Source organism: Bradysia coprophila, chromosome X (genome assembly GCF_014529535.1).
Source record: "Bradysia coprophila strain Holo2 chromosome X, BU_Bcop_v1, whole genome shotgun sequence".
NCBI classification, from domain to species: domain Eukaryota; kingdom Metazoa; phylum Arthropoda; class Insecta; order Diptera; family Sciaridae; genus Bradysia; species Bradysia coprophila.
This window is the reverse complement of record NC_050737.1, coordinates 1,143,745-1,164,106: the sequence shown is the minus strand read 5'-3', so window position 1 is coordinate 1,164,106 and position 20,362 is coordinate 1,143,745. Positions and strand designations below refer to the sequence as shown.

General features: G+C 33.9%; 1 protein-coding gene across 2 annotated transcripts in view; it reads left to right on the top strand.

Annotated features, from left to right (window-relative positions):
* Positions 1 to 6,606: 6,606 nt before the first annotated feature.
* LOC119081459 (solute carrier family 41 member 2) overlaps positions 6,607 to 20,362 on the top strand; it is a 29,321-nt gene continuing 15,565 nt past the window's right edge. The window contains exons 1-2 of one of the 2 annotated variants that reach the window (XM_037190441.1): positions 12,217 to 12,372; positions 12,972 to 13,048. In XM_037190441.1, the coding sequence (XP_037046336.1) occupies positions 12,338 to 12,372; positions 12,972 to 13,048 (112 nt within the window). In that variant the 5' untranslated portion in view covers positions 12,217 to 12,337. Of the gene's footprint in view, positions 6,975 to 12,216; positions 12,373 to 12,971; positions 13,049 to 20,362 lie in introns of those variants that run through there. The other variant, XM_037190450.1, reaches the window with a different exon arrangement.

Below are 20,362 nucleotides of genomic sequence, written 5' to 3'. Positions count from 1 at the left end.
TGGGACGAATCTGCAGGGATGGTCTTAATTTTGTCAGGAAAGTTGCAAATAAATCCACATAATAACGGCCTCCACAGAAATTAAGGAAATCAGCCAGATAGTAACAGCTCAGATACAAAAATGGGATTTTTTTTACGTGGGCAAAGAAGTAATCGTTATCAACGTTATTTCACAAAATTTCACAAATTTTCGTGAAATTTCACGAATTTTTACAATTTTTTCGAATCGTAAAAATCACAAAATTCGAGAAAAATCACAAAAATTACCGTAAATATTCTACCTTATTGTCACCTGAAACGTTACTTCAATCTCTATCAAAGTTATTCATGTTACTCAATAGGGTTTAGTCTTCCCTCCATTCTTCTTTGAACTTGTGACGAAAAAAATCTCGTTTTACGTTCCAAAGATATTCCATTGAGAAATTTCTTTCTTTTTTTAAAATCTCTTACCATCTATCAATGGCAAATTTCATGTTGAAATTTTGCATCCCACTCAAGTAGTGATTATAAACTCTGCAACTGAAATCATTACAATTCGATGAATTTCGATAAAATGTTGGTTGGTCACGGAATTTAAAAATCATCCGATAGGATTAATGATTTCACTGCCCCAGATTGTTTGTCAGTAGGGTTTTCGAGAGTGAATATACTGTATGTGATGCATGACTGATAACATGGAATCTTTTGAGATTTATATCTGATCTATTAGGGAACGTCAGATTGTTCGAACAGAAACGGAATGTCTACCACAAACAAAAACAGAAACAATTTTTCTTTGGGACAATACAGGTGTGCCAAAGAAAAATCGTTTGTGTTTCCGTTTGTGTTGGACATTCCGTTTCTGTTTCTGTTCGAACAAACTGATGTTACCTATTACTTCATTTAATCTAAGATTTTCAGAGTGATTTCAGAAATCTTTTACTTCATTTGTTTGCAACATGCTTTTCCTATGATAGGACCTCATTAGTCAGAACCTGTCGTTTATTCTTGCTGTTGTTGCCGATAACTGATAACAAGCTGTCTATAAAGGCTTCTCTGTCATTGCGAAATTTTTCGCCTTTTTTAAGGCATCTCAGATTTGCTTCTCAAAGTTTTGGTGGGTGAGACTTTTTTTTCCAATACCATGGTGGATAAATAATTGATTTCTGTCTGAAATTGTCAAAGTTCTGAAAGAACAGGTTAAGACAACCACGAAGGCGGTTGACACCAAATTTTATAAACGGATAGTGGGAGAAATCAACTTGAAGAAAATATTTTTCTCGAAAATTCAGAATTTTGTTTTTGTCAAGTTCCATTTTACATATAAACTTCGCAGCCGTTGACGCTATTGTGTGTCACCGCGTTCGTGATCAACTCAGGGTTGTCTTAACCTGTTCTTTCAGAACCTTGGAAATTGTATCCTTAAGTTTTACTTATAGCTATGTACATAACACTTTGCCAAGTGCAACAACTTCTGGAATCAATCAGTGGGTATGTACTGTACATGTCGAAGGACAATTACTTTCTCAAAAAGATTCCACGGTTTTCTACCGAGTTCTATGAAACGCGTGGATGTAGTCATGGTATGTGTATGTGGGTGTGTATATACATTGTACACCTACGTTTCAATTGCGCAAGGCTCGGTGCAGTGCAATATTGCACAGAGAGAGAGAGAGACGAGACAAAACGTGAATTTTTGAGTATTTTACGTTTTACTTTCTATGCAACGTTTTGCAGCACCTTTGTTACGTAGGTAAATTCCATAAGTTCAAATCAACCAACATAACATCCAGTGAAACTATTTAATATGGTACGCGCTGCATGGTATTCGCAACGGGTTGTATAAATGTATTTGTCCTTAAAATCGCACACATGTGATCTGCTACCGAGAACCACCGAGAAATCAATGCAAAATCCTTTTTGAGTTTGAGCATACCGAGACAGTATTAACATTGTCACGAAGGACGAGGGACACGCGTTTGGCTTGTCACCGAAAATGTGAACTTTTTTAGCAATGTAATAAATACATAGCCAAACGAGAAATACAATAAATTTCAATTGAAAGCTGAATTTTTCGTCTTTATTAGTTTTCTTGTCGAATCGGTTTCTACACATCACATGTTGTCATAAAAATAACATTTAAAAGAAAAGTTTTTGAATACGCCAATTAAACATTACACAGTCGCGACAACAAAACGTGAAATTGAATTTAAATTTGAAATGAAAAGTCTACGAAATTAAGTTTTTTCTTGTCCTGTCTTCGGAAATATAATTTCACAATTAGTCGTAATAACGAGAATTTGGTATAATAAATATCATAAAACTGTCGGTTCGGTCGGTTTGCACATTTAAATCAAATTTATTTAGTTGCGATTGTAATAAAATTGTAAAGTGCAATAGAAGTCAAAGTTGTTGTAAAAATAAATAAATAGAAAAGTTGCAGCTCTGGGTATTAATTCAATCGTCAACATTTCGATTTAACAATATTAATTTCCATTCGTCCAGGACAAACATTTGTGTTACCTTCTGTTATGACATTAAAAAAAGTTCATATTGCAAGTGAAATTTGCTATAAATCAACGCAAGGACCAGGATCCGAATTCGATTACTCGGTGAATATTCGTAAATTTAAATTAATTTACCTTTATCTTATATGTGTCGTTCTGTGTCCAGTATGAGAACAATCATATTTTGCAGAATTCAAATTCATTTTTTTTTTAAATCATTCTGCTCTGTCAAAACAATTGTTTCAACTTTGAATAGCCAAAAATTATTGTTTTGAGATTCAACATTATAATTTTTGGTTCAAGCGAAACCGTATGTTTTTTGTTTGATTCATGCTGTAGTCTTACACCAATTTTTTTGTTGTTGTTGTTGTTGTATTGTCGTGACAATGTGTGTGGTGTTTTTTTCACTTTAGATGTAAACTTTAAAAATAAAATGCAATTGATCAATGCGCCCGCCTATACAGTGTGTGTGTGTGTGTGTGTGCTTTAAGATGCAATTTAGTGACGTAAATAACGTTGTTCGGTAGAAGCTTTTGGTTCATTTCAATAATGATGAATGATGAATTTTTACAGAAATTAAGCTCCGATGAACTTATGAATCCAGCGAATTTTGCAATGGTTAAAATAGCTTAAATTATCGGATCTATTACTTCTTTTGATGTAGGTTTTATGAACAAGTTGACGTCAAATCTTTTACTCCATTAGTTACAATTTGTATACTGCTATATACTAGGCCCCACTTTTTTGGCGGGTCAGGTCCCTCGACTGACAATTTTATTAATATATTTTTAATCAATTTCGTTTTATTTTCCGTTGTTAAACTTCCGAAACATCATAAATAACCGATATGAAAACCTTCGCTTGAGTCCAAATTGTTTGGAAAAATACTTTTTGTGTTCTCAATTTTCTTGAAGATTTGCGGCAAAAGTTTTAATCAACCATAAATCATAAATTAATACAAAGACTCGTGTGAATTAAAGCCCTCGCTTCGCTCTGGCTCAAACTTCCCACTCGTATGAGTTGTATATTATTCTGTTTCATAGTCTTATTGACGTTAACGTTAATCAGAAGTAAAGTGATGCGAATGTAGAACGTTTAGAGGACTCTTTCAATTTGGCAAAAAATAAAAAAAGGTACGATAGATGTTCTTCTCTTGCTTTTATCACTAGGTTGCGTGGGTCCCGAAACAAGTACATTTATAAAGAAATTGGGTTCATTAATGCGAAAAGCTTCTGGCGAACCACGCTCCATGGATTACCTATTGCAAAAGGTTTCTATTGCAATTCAACGGAGAAACGCTAGTTGCATCTTGGGGACTTTGGGACGTAATAGAGTTGATGATTTTTATTTATTGTAACTTAATTTTTTGAAAAGATCGATTTTTCCTGGTTCGCTTTTAAATAAACAAATAATCGGGATGATCACATGATAGCATGGATACAACTAACCAACAAAATCAAATTTCATCAAAGTAATCTTTTTCGATTGATTGAATTTCCAACAGTGTAAAATGGTGTTTTTCTGTAATAACTTCCAGATCCTTAATCCCATATAGCCACAATAGAATTTAATTCTGCGTCGATTAAAAAAATTAAAATTAGTAATTGGGTGAAAATTACTCAAGTTATCGCGTTTACAAGCAAAATATTGGGACAAACTATTCCGTTTTTTTTTAACATTTCATACAACTTTTGGGACAAACATTTTACGGTATTTTCTGGCATAAGACCCTGACTTACAGTAAAGGGAATAGCCCCACATTAGTCGTGACCCATTACTTATTGTTGTCGTCGTTGTTGATAACATATAACATCATTATACGAAGATGCTATTCGCAATTATCTTAGGACAATACAGTTCAGAAACTGAGAAAAATTGATAGATGATGATCAAATAAATGACCAAAAGATTGAGTCAGAGAAAAATTATTCAGGGACAGTTTGAAAATCAAATTTTATTGTCAGAATGTTAATTAGACAATCAATCTGTTTCTACCGACTTGTTGCTTTCACGCAATTGAAAAAGGAACCAACTGAATTCAGTCTTCTACAAATTGTATAAGGATGATACTTGACTAGACACCTAACTGATCCTCCTTCTACAAATTGTATTTGTAGACGTCTTTGGTTTGATCCAACTGAATTCTTCCTTATACAAAATTTAAAAAAAGGTGTTTGGTTTGATCACGTATTTTCTCACAATAGTTATAAGGGATGTGCTTTGTTCAATCCTACGGATTTTATCCATTGACGAAGTGCCAAATATAGACACTTTGTTCGACATTGAAGACAGTGTGTTCCTTCAGAATGTGCTGATACCCAAGAGGAAACTATTCACACATTGTGCGACCATCATTATGTAACTCTGTCATATTAGAATATCAACTAAATCTTCTAGAGTAAAATAAATATTATTACCGCCTGCACCTTATCGAACTCACAACATTGTCGCTGCTGTGTAAACCGTATAGAGATAAATAATTAAAAATCATCTTTGTCATAACATACAAACCGACAATGTTATTGATTTGAGTGCAAGATTAAGGTCTTAATTGTTGAACACTCTTTCCGGATAATTTTTTTTTGTTTTTGTTTTTATGCAATGTTTGTTCAATTTATAGGTATTTTATTGCAGGTTGAATCATTATTGTTTTCGCTTCAAAAATCGATATGAATTTTTCACGCGAATACAACATAAAGTCTTTTGTGGATATCTCTCTACGAAGTTTCTCAGATATCGATTCGAATAAAATTAACGCGCGATTAAGTATAATGTAGATGTCGTATCTCATATATACCATAGTTCTGATTGAATACTATTTGCTTAAAAATCCAAAATTTTCCTATACCGCCGATGAGTTTCGCCTGATAACAATCGGAAAATTATTATAAAGATTATTGCCTGTGAATGAAATCACGTCAAAAAAAAATTGAATATAAATTATCGTGTCGAATTGTTTTATGGCTTTGATTTATAAGCCCAATGCCCATCACATTTTGTCATTTTGACTCGCAGTTCTGCATGATGGATTCGACTGATAAAAAGATCCTGTAATCAGGGGACTTAAAAAAACGGCAAAACTCTTTACTCAAAATTTATGACTAACTAGCTGTGTGCAGACGCTATTTAGTAATTGCTATTTCCGCCGTTGAATCATCGCTCCACTTATCACATTCATCGAGTTTGCATCTAATTTATATCTGCTTGTGAGCCATTTAATCCTTCAACATATCTCAGATGCATAAGTTTACTTTCTGATGACCTGATAGTCTAAAATTACTATATTCCGACCTCTGTGATACATAGCTTGTACCTTGGATTTCTCTCAAGATTTCTCTTTAGACAGATTTTTGTCAGCTGCAAATGGCCGCATTAAGTTGTTTTGTTTACAGATTTTATATCTAAGACGCAGACGAATCTAGTATCTCAAAATTCTGGCAGAAATTTCGTTGTCTTGGTTGCGGATTCTCTCATACGGAGAAAATTATTTTGTACCGAATGACAAAAAGGACAACAATGCCATGTCGTTCGGATGACTGTATTTTCTTGGCTATGGTACGTCTGAAATTTAACGATTTTTTCTGGCTGAAATTTTATCTGAGAAACACAGGTCGTTAAGAGTACGCTTTTCAATGCAATTTTCACTCCCACTGTTATCAAGTGACAATCCTTTTCAAGTTTATTTTCACAATTTCACCATTCAAATGTTGGTGTGTGAAGGAAATGTTGCAACACTTCTCTTATCTAATTTTACATTACAATTCGATCATGGTCAATTTTGATGATACATGCGATTGGATATAAAGGGGCAAAAGCATTAAACTTGCTCCAATTTAAAATTCATTGTCTCTTGTATCAATGCATGTGATATGACCTAAACATTCGTTCATATCGTGGAACTGTATGTATTTAATGAGATGTTCGTTTCAGCTACTGCATAAATTAACCTTTCGGTTGACATTGAATCTATTTCGTCGAAGAAAAAGTAAACTTTTCTCATTATCTTGAGTTGCTGAATTTCGAAAAAATATTTTATCAAGAGATGCAAATACAGATTATCATTAAAATTTGGCTTTCATAGGGCAATTCGGTGTTGTATATGATTATGAAGTGTTCATTGCGGTTACGATAATACAGCTGTTTGTTGGCAATTATAATTTTATAGAGAAGAAAGTGCGTGTGAATCTATTGTAATACATTGCACGGAACCGTCGAGACAGTTTATTTATAAATTGCTTTTTCTAGTGCTGCGTTTAAAGAAAAAAAAAATATTTCATTCGGTTGACGACTTGAAAAGTGTTGTTGTTCATAATCGGAATTAGAACTGACACGTGCAGACAATAACACTTTTCCACGTTCTATTGAAAAATCGATGGAAAATCTATTTTGACACTTCGTCAACTTGAATTACGACTTTAAGCCTTTTATCGCGAACCTATTTCCGGTGCTAAAAACTTCGAAAACATGGATGTACGATTGCGAAAGAAACGTAAGCAGAAAAGCTATTTAATTTTCTTTGTTTGTTTTTCATACGAATATCTAATCTAATCCAACTAACATTACAATATCACTAACTTTCGCCAGAAAAACAAATTATTGATTCGCTGGTAGTTTATGTAGTATAATGTAACTAACTCTATACTTTGTTGATAGTGATGTGACCTTGCTAGCATTTCCATGGTTGTTTGACTTTTACGTTTTGCACAAATTTTCGCGTTTGATGATGACTTTTTTCCGAATGGAAACATTCAAAATTATATGAAAAAAAAAAGTTGTCTGCTCTGCAGGATGTTTGTGTGTATACAGCTAAAATATAGAGATAAAAATTACAAGTGTTCGTGATTGTGACATCGATTACATTTTGCCTTTTTATTTTTGTTTAGGGCTGATCGCTATCTGGGTAGTAGATATTATTCACGTACGTGGTCCCGATTTTTATCGAAAAGAAATAATACGAAGGCCGTCTATATCTAACAATAGTCACAACGTATCGAACGAAGGCCTTTGATTGATTTCGTATTGCGATATAGATATTCCAATGGCAGATTGTTTGTACTCATTTTTATGTAATAGACCTACAGCCAGTCAATTAAAGAAATTCGTCTTAATCAGTAATCAAATCCCTTTCCGATCTTTGTTTACGTTTTTCTTTCGTAAAAATTGGTAAAAATAGTTGATTACGTCCTTGTTTGGAACTTTTCTATTTTGTCGAGTGTGTGGGTTGCATCAATTGCGTAAGCTGTTTTTCTCGATGTACCCTTGGAAAATGCGTCATTATTTCATTGACGTTGACGTAAGAGGTAATAGTATTTTATCTGCCTAGAAAAATAATTTCGCACTTATCCCTCTAGAGCATTTTTGTTTATCTCGGTGTATATGTTCTCGGCAGATAAAAAAGTGTATTGATGAGTGATCATTACGGGTCTCGGCTTCGGCTCGACCAACAATGCCCACACGTCTCGATAACAATTTTCGCAATGAAATAATGACTCACTTTCCGGTGAGTATAGAAAATGTATGTAAAAATTTCGTTGGAAACCCAACTTTCAGTCACTCAAATTTAATGAATTCGAAAAAAAAATCCAAAAAGCTGCGGCTTTGGCCTCAAAAGGAGAAAAAGCGAGTGGAAACAATACATTTTATTTTTTCCAACTAAAATCAATTTCCCATGAAAACTTTAGATTATAATGTTCGTACTGCGTTCTTTATTGTGAAAGTCAGTGAAAAAAAGACAGAGTATACAATTTGAATTGGAATTGTCCCCAATTTTATTATTTTATTTATGTTTGATGAAAGAATCGTGTCTGTGGAGTAGAGCCAGAATGGTGTCTCTTCTCTACACCCCAACAACGTATGGCCGACAGTACTGGACTGGCTACTATATACTTAAATAATATGTATTGTGTTAGTAGATTCATCTTTTTGTGTGCTAGATATGAAAAATTTCGTTTCGCTTTAGAAGACTTTTTGAACTATATTGCACTTCCTAATGTAAAATTCACTTTTAATTTTCATTCATTTTCATGATACGAAGGTACACAAAATAGAAGATTACAATACATTACTCTATCTCGACCTTTACTTCCGGAGAACACTCAATCATCCGTTAATGGGATCCCATCAGATAAATAAACGATAGCATTTTTGTCATTGTTAGCTTGTAGAGTCATTCCTGTGGTGAAATTCAATCTGATGCAGTGATTAAATGAAAGGATATCTCTTACTACATCTGTATTGAGCCTGATAATGAAATATCTACCTAAGCTTTTCACCGAAGGACATTTTATGGAAGTGATATAAACGAATCATAAAGTGTAGCGCATCGTATAGTCACAGGTGTATTTTCTATTTACAAAGTACTTAAAAACAGGAAACCTTTTACAAGTCCAATATGAACAGTCGATTTCGGTTTGCCAATGAGATAAGAAATTGTAACTCTGAAATTCGCTGAACTTCGAGTCATTCATGTTTATGCTATCGTTTCAATAGTTGCAAGTGTACTTAATATTTGCGTCATTTTTTTGTTGCAATGGTTTCAAATGCATTTACGAATAAATAGCTCGAACATTTTACTATTTTACGTGTTACGGCATGTTTCAGTTTCATTTACATTGCCTAATCACGTAAAGCATTGTACTTACGAGGTTCCAAGTTGTTATTTGACAAGTGGGAAATACAGCCCTCCCCTTCGGGTCGGGCTGTAACACCCCACTTATCAAATACACAACTTGGAACCTCGGAAGTAATATACTATAACTGGCAGGTCTTTATTACTATTACCAAAAGTTTGTTATTTATTCTGAGCTTATAATGCAGTTCCTGGAAATCTTTTGTTTGCCATTCCGCAGAAGAAAATAATTAAAATTACGTGAACTTATAATACCCAAAGGTAAAGATGTACGGAACTCTGTTACCCTTGCATAACAGAAATGCTAACAAATCCGTTTGTACTACTACAACCAGTTCATAGTTTTTCGTTAAAACTTGGTTTACTTTTAAAAAAAACTTATTTAAAAAAATGTTGCTGGCTGTGTGCGGTATTTCAAATATTTTTCCAATTATTTAGTTCCGTTTATCGTTTGATTGATTTATATAAAATTTTATCTGGCCAACGTGTGGGCGAACACACTACGATGTAATTAAAAACACAAAGTTTTTGCCTTGAAAAAAATTACAATTTTTGGCAAAAGAATTGCTATCGGTCAATTTTCATCTATTTAATTTATCTTTCGTGTTTCGTACAGGAAAAATTAATTTCATATTACAGTCTACCTTAATAACATCGGTTATTAAAACGACTTGCTTTAATTAAAACGTTTGAGACCCATACCAAGGTATTGATTATGTCAATCAGGACCATAATGATTCCATCGGTCGGTTTATAGATTAGGAGCCAGAGCTCACTGATTAGCCGAATGCTGGTCTACCTAACAGTTTGGTATGTTCTTCCTTTCAATGGAATAGATCGCACTCATACTTTACTTCTGATACACCTACAGGCCGTAAGTCAAATTACAGGCGAAAATGTTCTCTCTTCTTAAAATCCAAATCGTAATTGTAGATTATGCGCCTCTGTCCAAAATGTTTATTTCGACGATTTGGAAGTTATGTACCGAGCAAGGAAACAAGGTGCATTCGCTATTTCATCTGCCGAGAAGAGATATTCAGATAAACAGTTTTGCAATAGAGTGATAAATGCGAGATTATTGTGAACAACCAAATCAGTTCGAAACTTGTCCACATAAGTCTGACAAAAAGACTCATTCCATCACTAATTAATTTATCTGGCTCATACACAGTATTGAACGATTAATTTCACCTTCGATAATTTCGTTCAATTCAACTAATCGTCACATTTTATCGGTCATTGTCATTGAAACTCTTAGTCGGATCAGTACTGTATGCATTTATATTGTGTTTGCACAGGTGAGCCGAATGTTACACAATTTTATTGAACCGATAGACAAATACCGAAACAAAACCAATTAATTTATCGGAAAGTGGAGCAATACTACGATTCATCACCCATTACACTTTGAAGAAGAAAGTCGTATACACTTTTGAATAGACTGGAGTACAAACGGTACGTTTATTGGACACATTGGTGTCATTAGTTCAATAGCGTGTTCGTAGAAGATTTATTTTTTTGGATAAGAAACTGTGATTTGTTGCCTGTTAAAATTTAAGAAGAGAAATCCATTTTTCCATTTATCGATGAACATCAATGGACGTCAAGAACTTGCAGAGATTGCATGTCGTTAAGCGAATGCTCCAGTTAATTCTTGTAGATCATTTCCTTAGGCCAACCAGCGCATAGGATCTTATTAAATAACTGAACACCGGTATCAGCTGATAAAGGCAGGAGCTCAATCCGCATATCTATTACGAAGCAGTGAACATTTCGTAGAAGGGCATGGATAAAGGGCCTAATATTAGCAAAACGTTTCACTAAATTTCGCTAATTTCTACTTAATGTTTCTCTAATTTTAGCGAAATTGAGCGAAGTTTTTGTGAAATTTAGTGAAACTTTTCGCTAATATTAGGCCCCACGGTGTGCCTGAACCAAATTTAATCAAACATTTCTGCTCTGATATCTCTTCGTGTTACACTCTTTCGGATCACAACACACAACTTCCTTTCGAAAGGTAGAGTGGCGCAGCCACTTGCGAAGTGTAGAAGATTGAAGAGAATGTAGAATCATTTACTAAACAGCACAGCAGGAGGTTGTCCCAATCGTTCATGGACAAGGTCAGAACTTAATGTCAGTTCACTGGCTAAGAATATTGTTATATTAATTTCAAATGTTGACTGTATGTTCGGTAACCGAGTCAACTAGACAATGTATAAATTGTGAATAGAAAATTCTTACCTAAATTGTTTGTGCAAATATTGTCAACCCTTATTCTACTTATTTCTCCGTACAAATATAATTTACATAGTTTTGTTTTCCCTATAGGGTCGAAAGTTGCTTATTACACACCTAGGGAAAACAAGAAAATTGGTTTAGCTTTTAAAAACATGTAATAAATATTATGCACGTATGACAAAGCGGTCGAGGCTTGCCGAGACGGCTTGTCATACGTGCATATTCTTTTTTATCGCATAAGCGAAAACGAGACAACAAGATATGCGAATGACACTTTGCAAATTTAGAGAAGTATTATGTTTGTTTATATATCCTAGGTGAATAATTATTTTTTGGGAATCACACCGCGTATGCGATAATATATATTATGTACCTGTTGCCAAGATTGTTATTTTGACGTGTAGGACATTATTGCCAGAGCCGAAGGCGTGGGCAGTAATGCCTACACGTCAAAATAACAGTCTGGCAATAGGTGCATACCATATTTTATCTGTCGAGAACAGATATATCGAGATAAGTAAAAACTCCCTAGGGAGATAAGCTCGAGATTATCGTTTTAGACAGATAAAATACATTACATAACTCGAGATAAAAATGAAAAGTCTCGTTTTCAAGTGTTTACTCCTCAGCTTCGCCTCGGATCAACAAAATTCACACGCAAAATTCAAGCGTAGAATGTACCTAACTACAGTTTAATGACGGTAATGTGCGGTGCGAAATAATAGACGATCTTTTAGCTGGCAGTTTTTAGCATCTTTCACACACCACAATTTGAGTTTACAAATTGTTATTATCACAACTGTTATCACCTTCTGTATTGTATTCCAATGATAAGAAATTATTTTTTCATTAGGAAAAGTATTAAACCAAAGACGTCCATTTTTCGAAAATAAATTAAATTGTCAAAATTAATTAGTTCTTCAGCGGGTTTCTTTTATTGCGAATAAGACGCAAAAACTCTTAAAGTGTTTCTTCGAAGTTAAAGTATGCTTGGCAGTGTGGTGAATACGTTTCGGAACAGGTGTGATACGAAATGATTATAAAATTGAAGTGACCAATTCCGAAACTCGAATGAAGTAGAAAATGTTGTCGATTCTTGTTTCCTACAAATTTATTTTTTAGTTGAATCAACGTGTGATTACAATTTTCTTAATTATATCTTTGCGATCATTTTGCTCATGATGCATGTCAACTACAATTCAATTATAGACTGGGTATATAAACAACAATTTGTGGTTAGTTCCCACACGTAGCAAATCTTACAATAATTCAATTTTTTTTTTTCAAATTCAAAATATCTTGACGATTGTGTTTGTATATCAATTAATGACGTTTTTTTTTATTGCAAAGAAAAAAAACGTAGCTATTCTGTGTGTAATCGTAGAGCAGTGATAAGAGACTTTCCAAGGCTTTGCGCTTGTATGTGTAAACACAAAATGTGCGGTTCTAGCACTTTTACAAAATTTACGTTTCCTTAACATGGTTTTGTAGGTTTACAATATTATGAAATTCCATTGATTCACAATTATTGACAACATTTTCTGTTTATTTACTTCAATTCGCTTCCAATTTGCAATAATCGTTTTTCAAGCATTTTTCTTAACATGATTATTATTGAAGTGTGTCGATTCCGGGCAAAGCTACCTATAAATCTTCAATTGGCTATAAACCGCTGGAAAATGAAATCGAAAACGATAGTAAGTGGTCGTTGATATTATATTTTTTTGCTACTTTGCTACAATAAATTAAAATATTTTATGGTCCCCAATCAATACGATTGGCTTATCTCTGAATAAAAAGTGAATTGCTGTCATGCAAAGAACGAAATCTCATGTTTTAAGATTTGGGAATTACTTCCGAGGTTCTCTCAATGAATTTCCCTTCAACGACATCAATCATATCAGTAATTTTACTATCAGATCTATTACTTCAATACTCTGGAAATCAATTCCAGTGCCTAGTTGTACTGTTTTTCCTTTCAGAAACTGCAGGCGTATCATGCTACAACCATTATTAAGTCGGTTTAGTATCGTCTGGTGTTTTATACGAAATCTTTTACTTCATTTGTCTTCATTATACATTATAAATAGTGAAACACTGCCTGGATCATTGTAAATTAGGTAAAATGGTGATTTTCCTCCATCTAATTATTTTTAACATTTTTGCTGTCACTGTGTCTCAACTGCAAACGAAATTTAGGAGAAAAGTGTTTTTGGTTTAGTTGAGTGTTTTATTTTTCTGGTAGAATTTATTTGCTATTTACAACGAGTATTACATGAACTTCGACACTTTTCTCTTCCTTCAAACTTTGTTTTAACTAGTGTTCTAAATCGGCAAACTTTTGTCTTTGAGCGGGGTTTTAGTAGATCAGTTTAATTATACCGACATTATAGCGTCTTCAACATCGTATACTATATCATATGATATGACATCAACGCATTAAGGTTTTCACATTTTCCCATACTTTCGCATAAATAATGCATCATATTGGAAAACGTTGGCTTTTAGCACATTGAAATTAATTGCGGCTTGCCAACTTTCGGCACCCTGGACTTTACTAAAAATCCAAAACTAAATTCTAGATTTTTAGAAATTTTTTTGGAGGCATTCCACGACTATTTAAGGCCAGTTCATACTCGCATACATTTTTGCGATATATGCGACCATGAACTGGCCTTAAGGTCAGTTCATACTCGCATACATTTTTGCGATATATGCGACCATGAACTGGCCTTAAGTAAAGTCTAGGGTGCCGAAAGTTGACAAGCCGCAATTATTTTGAATGTGTTTGTGTGTGTACCTCTTAAATGAAAAATAAATTAAGATTTCTTAAATTAATGCCTTAAAGTCTCCCGCCTTTATGTACGTACTACCGGACCCAGTTCTCTTTTATTGTTTCACATTTATGTATACTAAATGAAAATGTTATTACCGCCGTAGCTGTGTTACGATTTTCGCAATCATTTCAGGCATTTACAGCATGGAAGTGTTGATGGAATTGGCTTAGACTTAGTGTCAACTTGAAATTTGTTTAATTAATTAACGATTTAATCAATAATTTCATGAAAAAGACTTAATAATTAAGAGAAATTTATATTTTATTGATGATGCAGCTTCGTGCTATGCTGATCGCGGTTCGTGCTTTTGTATGGATTTCAGAAATTCTTACTTCGTGCTACCATACAAAATCGTAGCACGAAGCAAGGTACCTTGAAATCGAAGTTCGTTCTATGAAAAATTTTGTATGAAATTTGTATAGCGCGGAAAAAGGAAATTTGTCGTTAGAACGAACTCAGATAAGTTACCTTAGCAAAAACTAACAAAATTCATCTTTAATTGTTCAGCTAATAGAAAACGAGCCATCAGAACAGTCGGAGCGTTTGCTGCGACTGAGCCCCGTACAAACCCGTATATCTATTGCGTACGTGACCCTAGTGCGTCTGTCACCCTACTTTGACCGTAAGCCTATTGCGCCGGTTAATGTAGTTAAAGTAAAATTATTATGGAATGTGTACATCTTAGAAATTGCGCATAGCGCAATTACGAAGCCCCTTACGACGTTCCTTTCAAATGAAACAAAAATTTCAAATCGCCCTAAGATTTTAATTTATTGAGTATAAATACACATAGGGCCCAGGCCCGGACTGGCCATATGGTGAATTCGGGGAATTCCCGATGGGCCCTTTGGATTTTTGTATGATAATTTTTAATTTGTGGGCCTTTTTAAATTGAGTTGCATGGAGCCCCCGATGGGCTTTTTCAAGCCAGTCCGGTACTACATTCTATTCGGCCTTCGATTACCTTCTAAATTAAACAAAAATTACGAAAGACGGATGAAATTTACTCGAGTTGTATGTAAAATACACATAGGGCCCTAGTACCGGCCTTAGTCCGAAATTTAATTTTTTTTTTCCAACAACATTCTATTCGGCCTTCGATTATCTTCCAAATCAAACAAAAATTACGAAAAACGAATGAAATTTACTCGAGTTCTATGTAAAATACACATAGGGCCCTAGTAGCATTTCACTTCTAAGGCCCTAACTCACGGTCCACTCACCCGATTTAAAAAAACTGGATTGGTATTGACAAAACCTATCATTTGCCATTTCATTTACATTTGCATCGTTTGTTTTGCCATAAATATCACCAAAAGACCTTAAATCACTTAGGTGGCCCTAACTCACGAAGGGCCGACCCGAATATGTCCATCTTCGAACTTAGCCTCACTATTTCGACTATCTTTCAGGGGAAATTTTTTTTTTGAAATCAGATTTTATTTACTCAAGATATTGACGTGACGGACAGACGGACAGAAGGACAGACGGACAGACAAAATTTTTATTGCGGATTCGTCATCTATGAACAAATGCAAACACTTTGCCCTTACCGTCTGCTTCGAATTCCATCAATTACACACAGCATCGTAATCCTATAAGCCCCTTTGTACTTCGTACGGGGCTAAAAATTGAAATTGAAACCTTCGTGTCTAAGATCTTCTTGCTGTTCTTATCCGCTTCCCTGGTTTCTTTTAATTGTCGTTTAACATAACATACGAACTGAGAGGTATCAGAGATACGGAGAATAACAGCAACAACAGCTTAGATACGAAAGTGTCAGTTTTTACGAGTGCATAACAGTATCAAAGCTTTTATGTTATATTATATCATATTAACAAAATCTAATATCCACGCGTCTGTGTTCTCTGACTGCAACTCTGAACTCTGCTACCGAATTATTTTTTTTTTTAAATTCACGCGTGGAGTTCAGATAAGGAATCTGAAATTTCTTATCAATTCATCCTTTAGAAAATGATCTGAATGTAAACCGCAAAAGCTTTCAACCATAAACTTTCTGCAAACCGAAAAGTCACGTAGTCTTGTGAATGTTCCATACAAAAATAAATTATTCACACAAACCATATCGAACCTGCTATATTAAACGATTTTCAGATTTTGGAACATTTTAGCATCTTTTTAACATTCATTGAAAAATTTATTCTGAATTCAAATGAGACAAAACTGTCGTCAAGTCGGGACTTCTACAAAAAAAATCTAATTTAAGAAAAATGAATTGTTTATTGATAAACAAGCTGCTCGGCTCGGATCGATTCAATATGTTGCCTTCGTTCGGTTTTTTTTGTCAATTGTGACTTAAAATTCAATTAAATTCTAGGATGTTCCAATTCAGTCAATAAGAAATTAATTTGCGAAAATTAACAGTGGTTATGGCAATCTCTTTCACTTTATTCCGAATAATAAATTGATTTCATGCAATATTTTCAGTATTAGAAATTCTTCCAAAAGCGTAATAACGTGACACGTGCAAGTGTGTTTGAATGAAGCAATTTCATTACCATTACGCGGAGTTGTAGCTACAAAACACATTTAATATTAAAACAGTATGGAATGGAAGCGCTAAAAAATATACTTTGTAATTATAACTCATTTGCTTTTGCAACAAAGGCATACATACACAAACAGTGACGCCAATTTATGCAATTTCGACATTGAAATGAAAACAATTTCCATCTTTATACCACAATAGTTTCTTCCTACGTACCACATTTTTCAATTAAACTTTGACAACAGATTTTAATTGAAAATTCTTGAACTGGAAACTATATTTTAACGCTGTGACACTGATAAGACGAAAATTATGACGCTCATTGATTTGCAATTGTAATAAAAAAAAAATTACCTTAGTACCTACACTGAAGCTAGCTTTCTCAGACGGGTTCCGTTTGTCGAGAAATCAAATAATTTTATATTTTATGAAACAAATTTAGTTCATTGGGGAGATGATGCGTGCAGGTAATGGACCTACATTTCGAATTCTAGATATCCAAGTTTCTCTCAATGAACAATTTTATTGAAATCGTTATTGCTTTATCAAAATATTTTTTTTTAAGACATTCTGTTGCGCAACGTTAATGGTGTGTTTCAATATAAGGTCGTTTTCATTTCTTTCGCCTAAAATACCACAATCTTAAAATATTTTCCATCTTTTTTTTTGAACACCCCCTTGCTCGGAGTAAATTGCTTTCACAGGTCACCGTAAGACATCAAAACATTTCCAATTTGATATGAAAAATTATTTCAACAAACCGTATGTCGATTAAAAAATTACGACTAATAGCCCAATACAGTCGCGTAACTGCACAACCATCGGGAATATATAAAATGGTGCCTTTCTTACTGACCAACTGAAAGCTTCCAAAACTGTTAATGAGCCCAATCAATTAATTGAGCATCAATTACATTATAGCACGGAAGTAACTGTTGCTTGTAATACGTAAATTTACGGGGTCGTAATTAAGGTGATAGTTTAAATTGTTTTTACAGACAATCCACCATTATAAACTGAAAATTTTAAAAGTGATAGGATCGAGTCAGTTCTTGGTGTAGTCCGCCGGTCTTCACCTCTAGTTCAATATCTAAATGATGCTGTTTTTCGAACTCTCGTCAACTGAGACTCACCACTGCCACTATAGTGTAGTCTAAGCATGTTAGGGTGGTTCAAATTTCCCTGAAGGCGAGGAAATCGAAAATCGTTATTGACAAAAATTACATTTTAAAAATGTTTAAAGACGTAAATTTTGTGTTTCTATGTATTTCTTACGATTTCAAAGCAATCTAAACAAGAAAATCAAAGATAAGAATTTTGACCAAAAAACCGGTCTAAAAATCTTATGCAAAACCATGGAATTTTTTCACGAAAAATTAATGTGGCACCTACATTTTGTAAAATACAATTATACTTTCTTCGGCAAAATTGTAGCAAAAAAAATTTACTTCCGAACATATTTAACAAATTATTTACCTTTAACCTTAAATTTGAAACATCAATTTGAAGAAAAGTCGGAAAAGTCTTAAACGATTTGAAAAATTCGGAAAATCTAGCTACACAAAAAAAAACTTTGAACCTTTACCTTTTAAATGAGCTATCACACGTATCTCTGCGTTTCAATAATTCGACAAAGACACCTCTGTACTTAAACTTTGAAGGGATGAGGTGGAATTTTCTGTCTCTTCTTCAGAAAACTATTTCTTCGATGTCCCCAACAACCTCCAATCACTCGTTTGCCGGAACTCGTTCGGTAAACGTTCCTTAACAAAATTTGCGTTATCGACTACACTATAAATCGACTACAACAGCTGATCTTTTACCAGCTGGTGTTCATGCAATTGTTTATATCAGTAGTGTGTTATCCGATTTATTCTACCACACACACACGTTCAAGTGAATAAACCGACCAATTCGCTATTAATAATAGCATGAACACTAGCTGAATTTCAAATTCTTCACTCAAGTGAAGTGTAGTCAGTGTACTTTCAGATTTATTACATTTGAAACGCAACTAAATTTAGTAAGGTCAAAGTTGAATGATTGAAAGATGTTACTAGCCCCCTGGTATTTATTGTAAACACTGTCTTCATTTATGCATAACAAATTTAAGTAAATTATTTGTAATTGAGACTGAATTAGGCCAAAACGTCAGTTTTCACGGAAGAGCACGGTCTAATGCGACTTTATTTGAGGCGAATAAAATAAACGTATGGGTGGTCAAGCTACACATTTGAATGTAAAAAGTTTTCGTTCCATACGTATCATAGCTGCAGATAAATAAAAACAAAAATTGCTTAAGACCATTAACGTAAAAAAAGACACAACAAAAAACGCATAGTTCTTTAACGACACCCACCAGCAAAATCTTTTATTTTATAATAAATTTATAAACTTGATCACAACCTCGATTTGCATCAATAAATTTATTTATTTACTTTTCTTTCTTCTCTCGAAACTCATTTTACCTCAGTAAAGGTTTTTAGGTTTGATATTATGATGAGAAATTTAATAATATAGCTACGATTTATACAACACACAGTCACAGTTTAGGAAGAGTCACTTGACATCGAAAAGTTTAAACAATTGCTGCTTAACATAACAGCAAAAAAAAAACATAACGTGGATTTAATCAGCAGTTAATTTAACTATTTCGATCACGTCATGTTTGTTTCTTTTTCTTCTTCTTTTTTCCTGTATAACATCGATAGTTTTACGTCATTGCATCGAGCCCATGTCGTGTTCATACACGAAAATTATTGAAACAAAATTATTATTAAATTAAATGATTTACAACAAAATGAACATCATTTCAACTGTCTTGTGGGTTTCGTTACCTCAGAGACATATATTTTAAAGGAATGATGCGAATGAAACAAAAACAAAAATTCAGTAAAAAGGTCACATATCTTAACACATAAATTACTGTTTGAAGTTTCCATAAAAATGGATATCCATCAGTCCAGTCCAGATTTGTTTTTGGTGATTCCCCTGTACTACCGTGCCTTATAGTCTGTAAAGAGTAGCTACTGTAAAACATTGAGGAAAAATATGAACAAAAACTGAAAAAAAACAGATGTTTAAACAAGAGCATTTTTTTGACCTCACCAGACAGAAACTAGAGGCTAACGACTAACGACAAGGTGTGATTTTCACAATAGGTTGTCGAACCCATCATTTTTTTATTTTTGCGGTATTTGCGGGTCCCTTTATGAATGGGAACCTATCGATTACTGCAATATGACACAGAGTTCAGTAAATTTTACTCAATCATTTACCTGAATTCTGAAATTACTACCGTATGTTGTATGACCCCTACGTGATACGCTGTGTCACAGAATGTTGTGCTTTGCTGTAGTGAGCAGTACTTAAGTCTCTAATTGGCCTGTTGTGCGTACCCACTGGAGCACTGTAGTCAGATAGTCACACTTTTTTTAGAGATGTTAGAACGTGCATAATTTTGCAACAGAATAATCAACAAGCCGACCAGGTGCAATCTAATTTCGATCAATGCTGACATCAATCATCACCAATTGAATTATCGACATTATGATAAAATCGATCCGTTTTATTGCAACATTAATTGATCCAAAGACTTTCTTTAATTTGAACTTGACTTAATGAGACAGCAAGGTGGGATTGCATTTGTGTTGCTCCAACAGGAG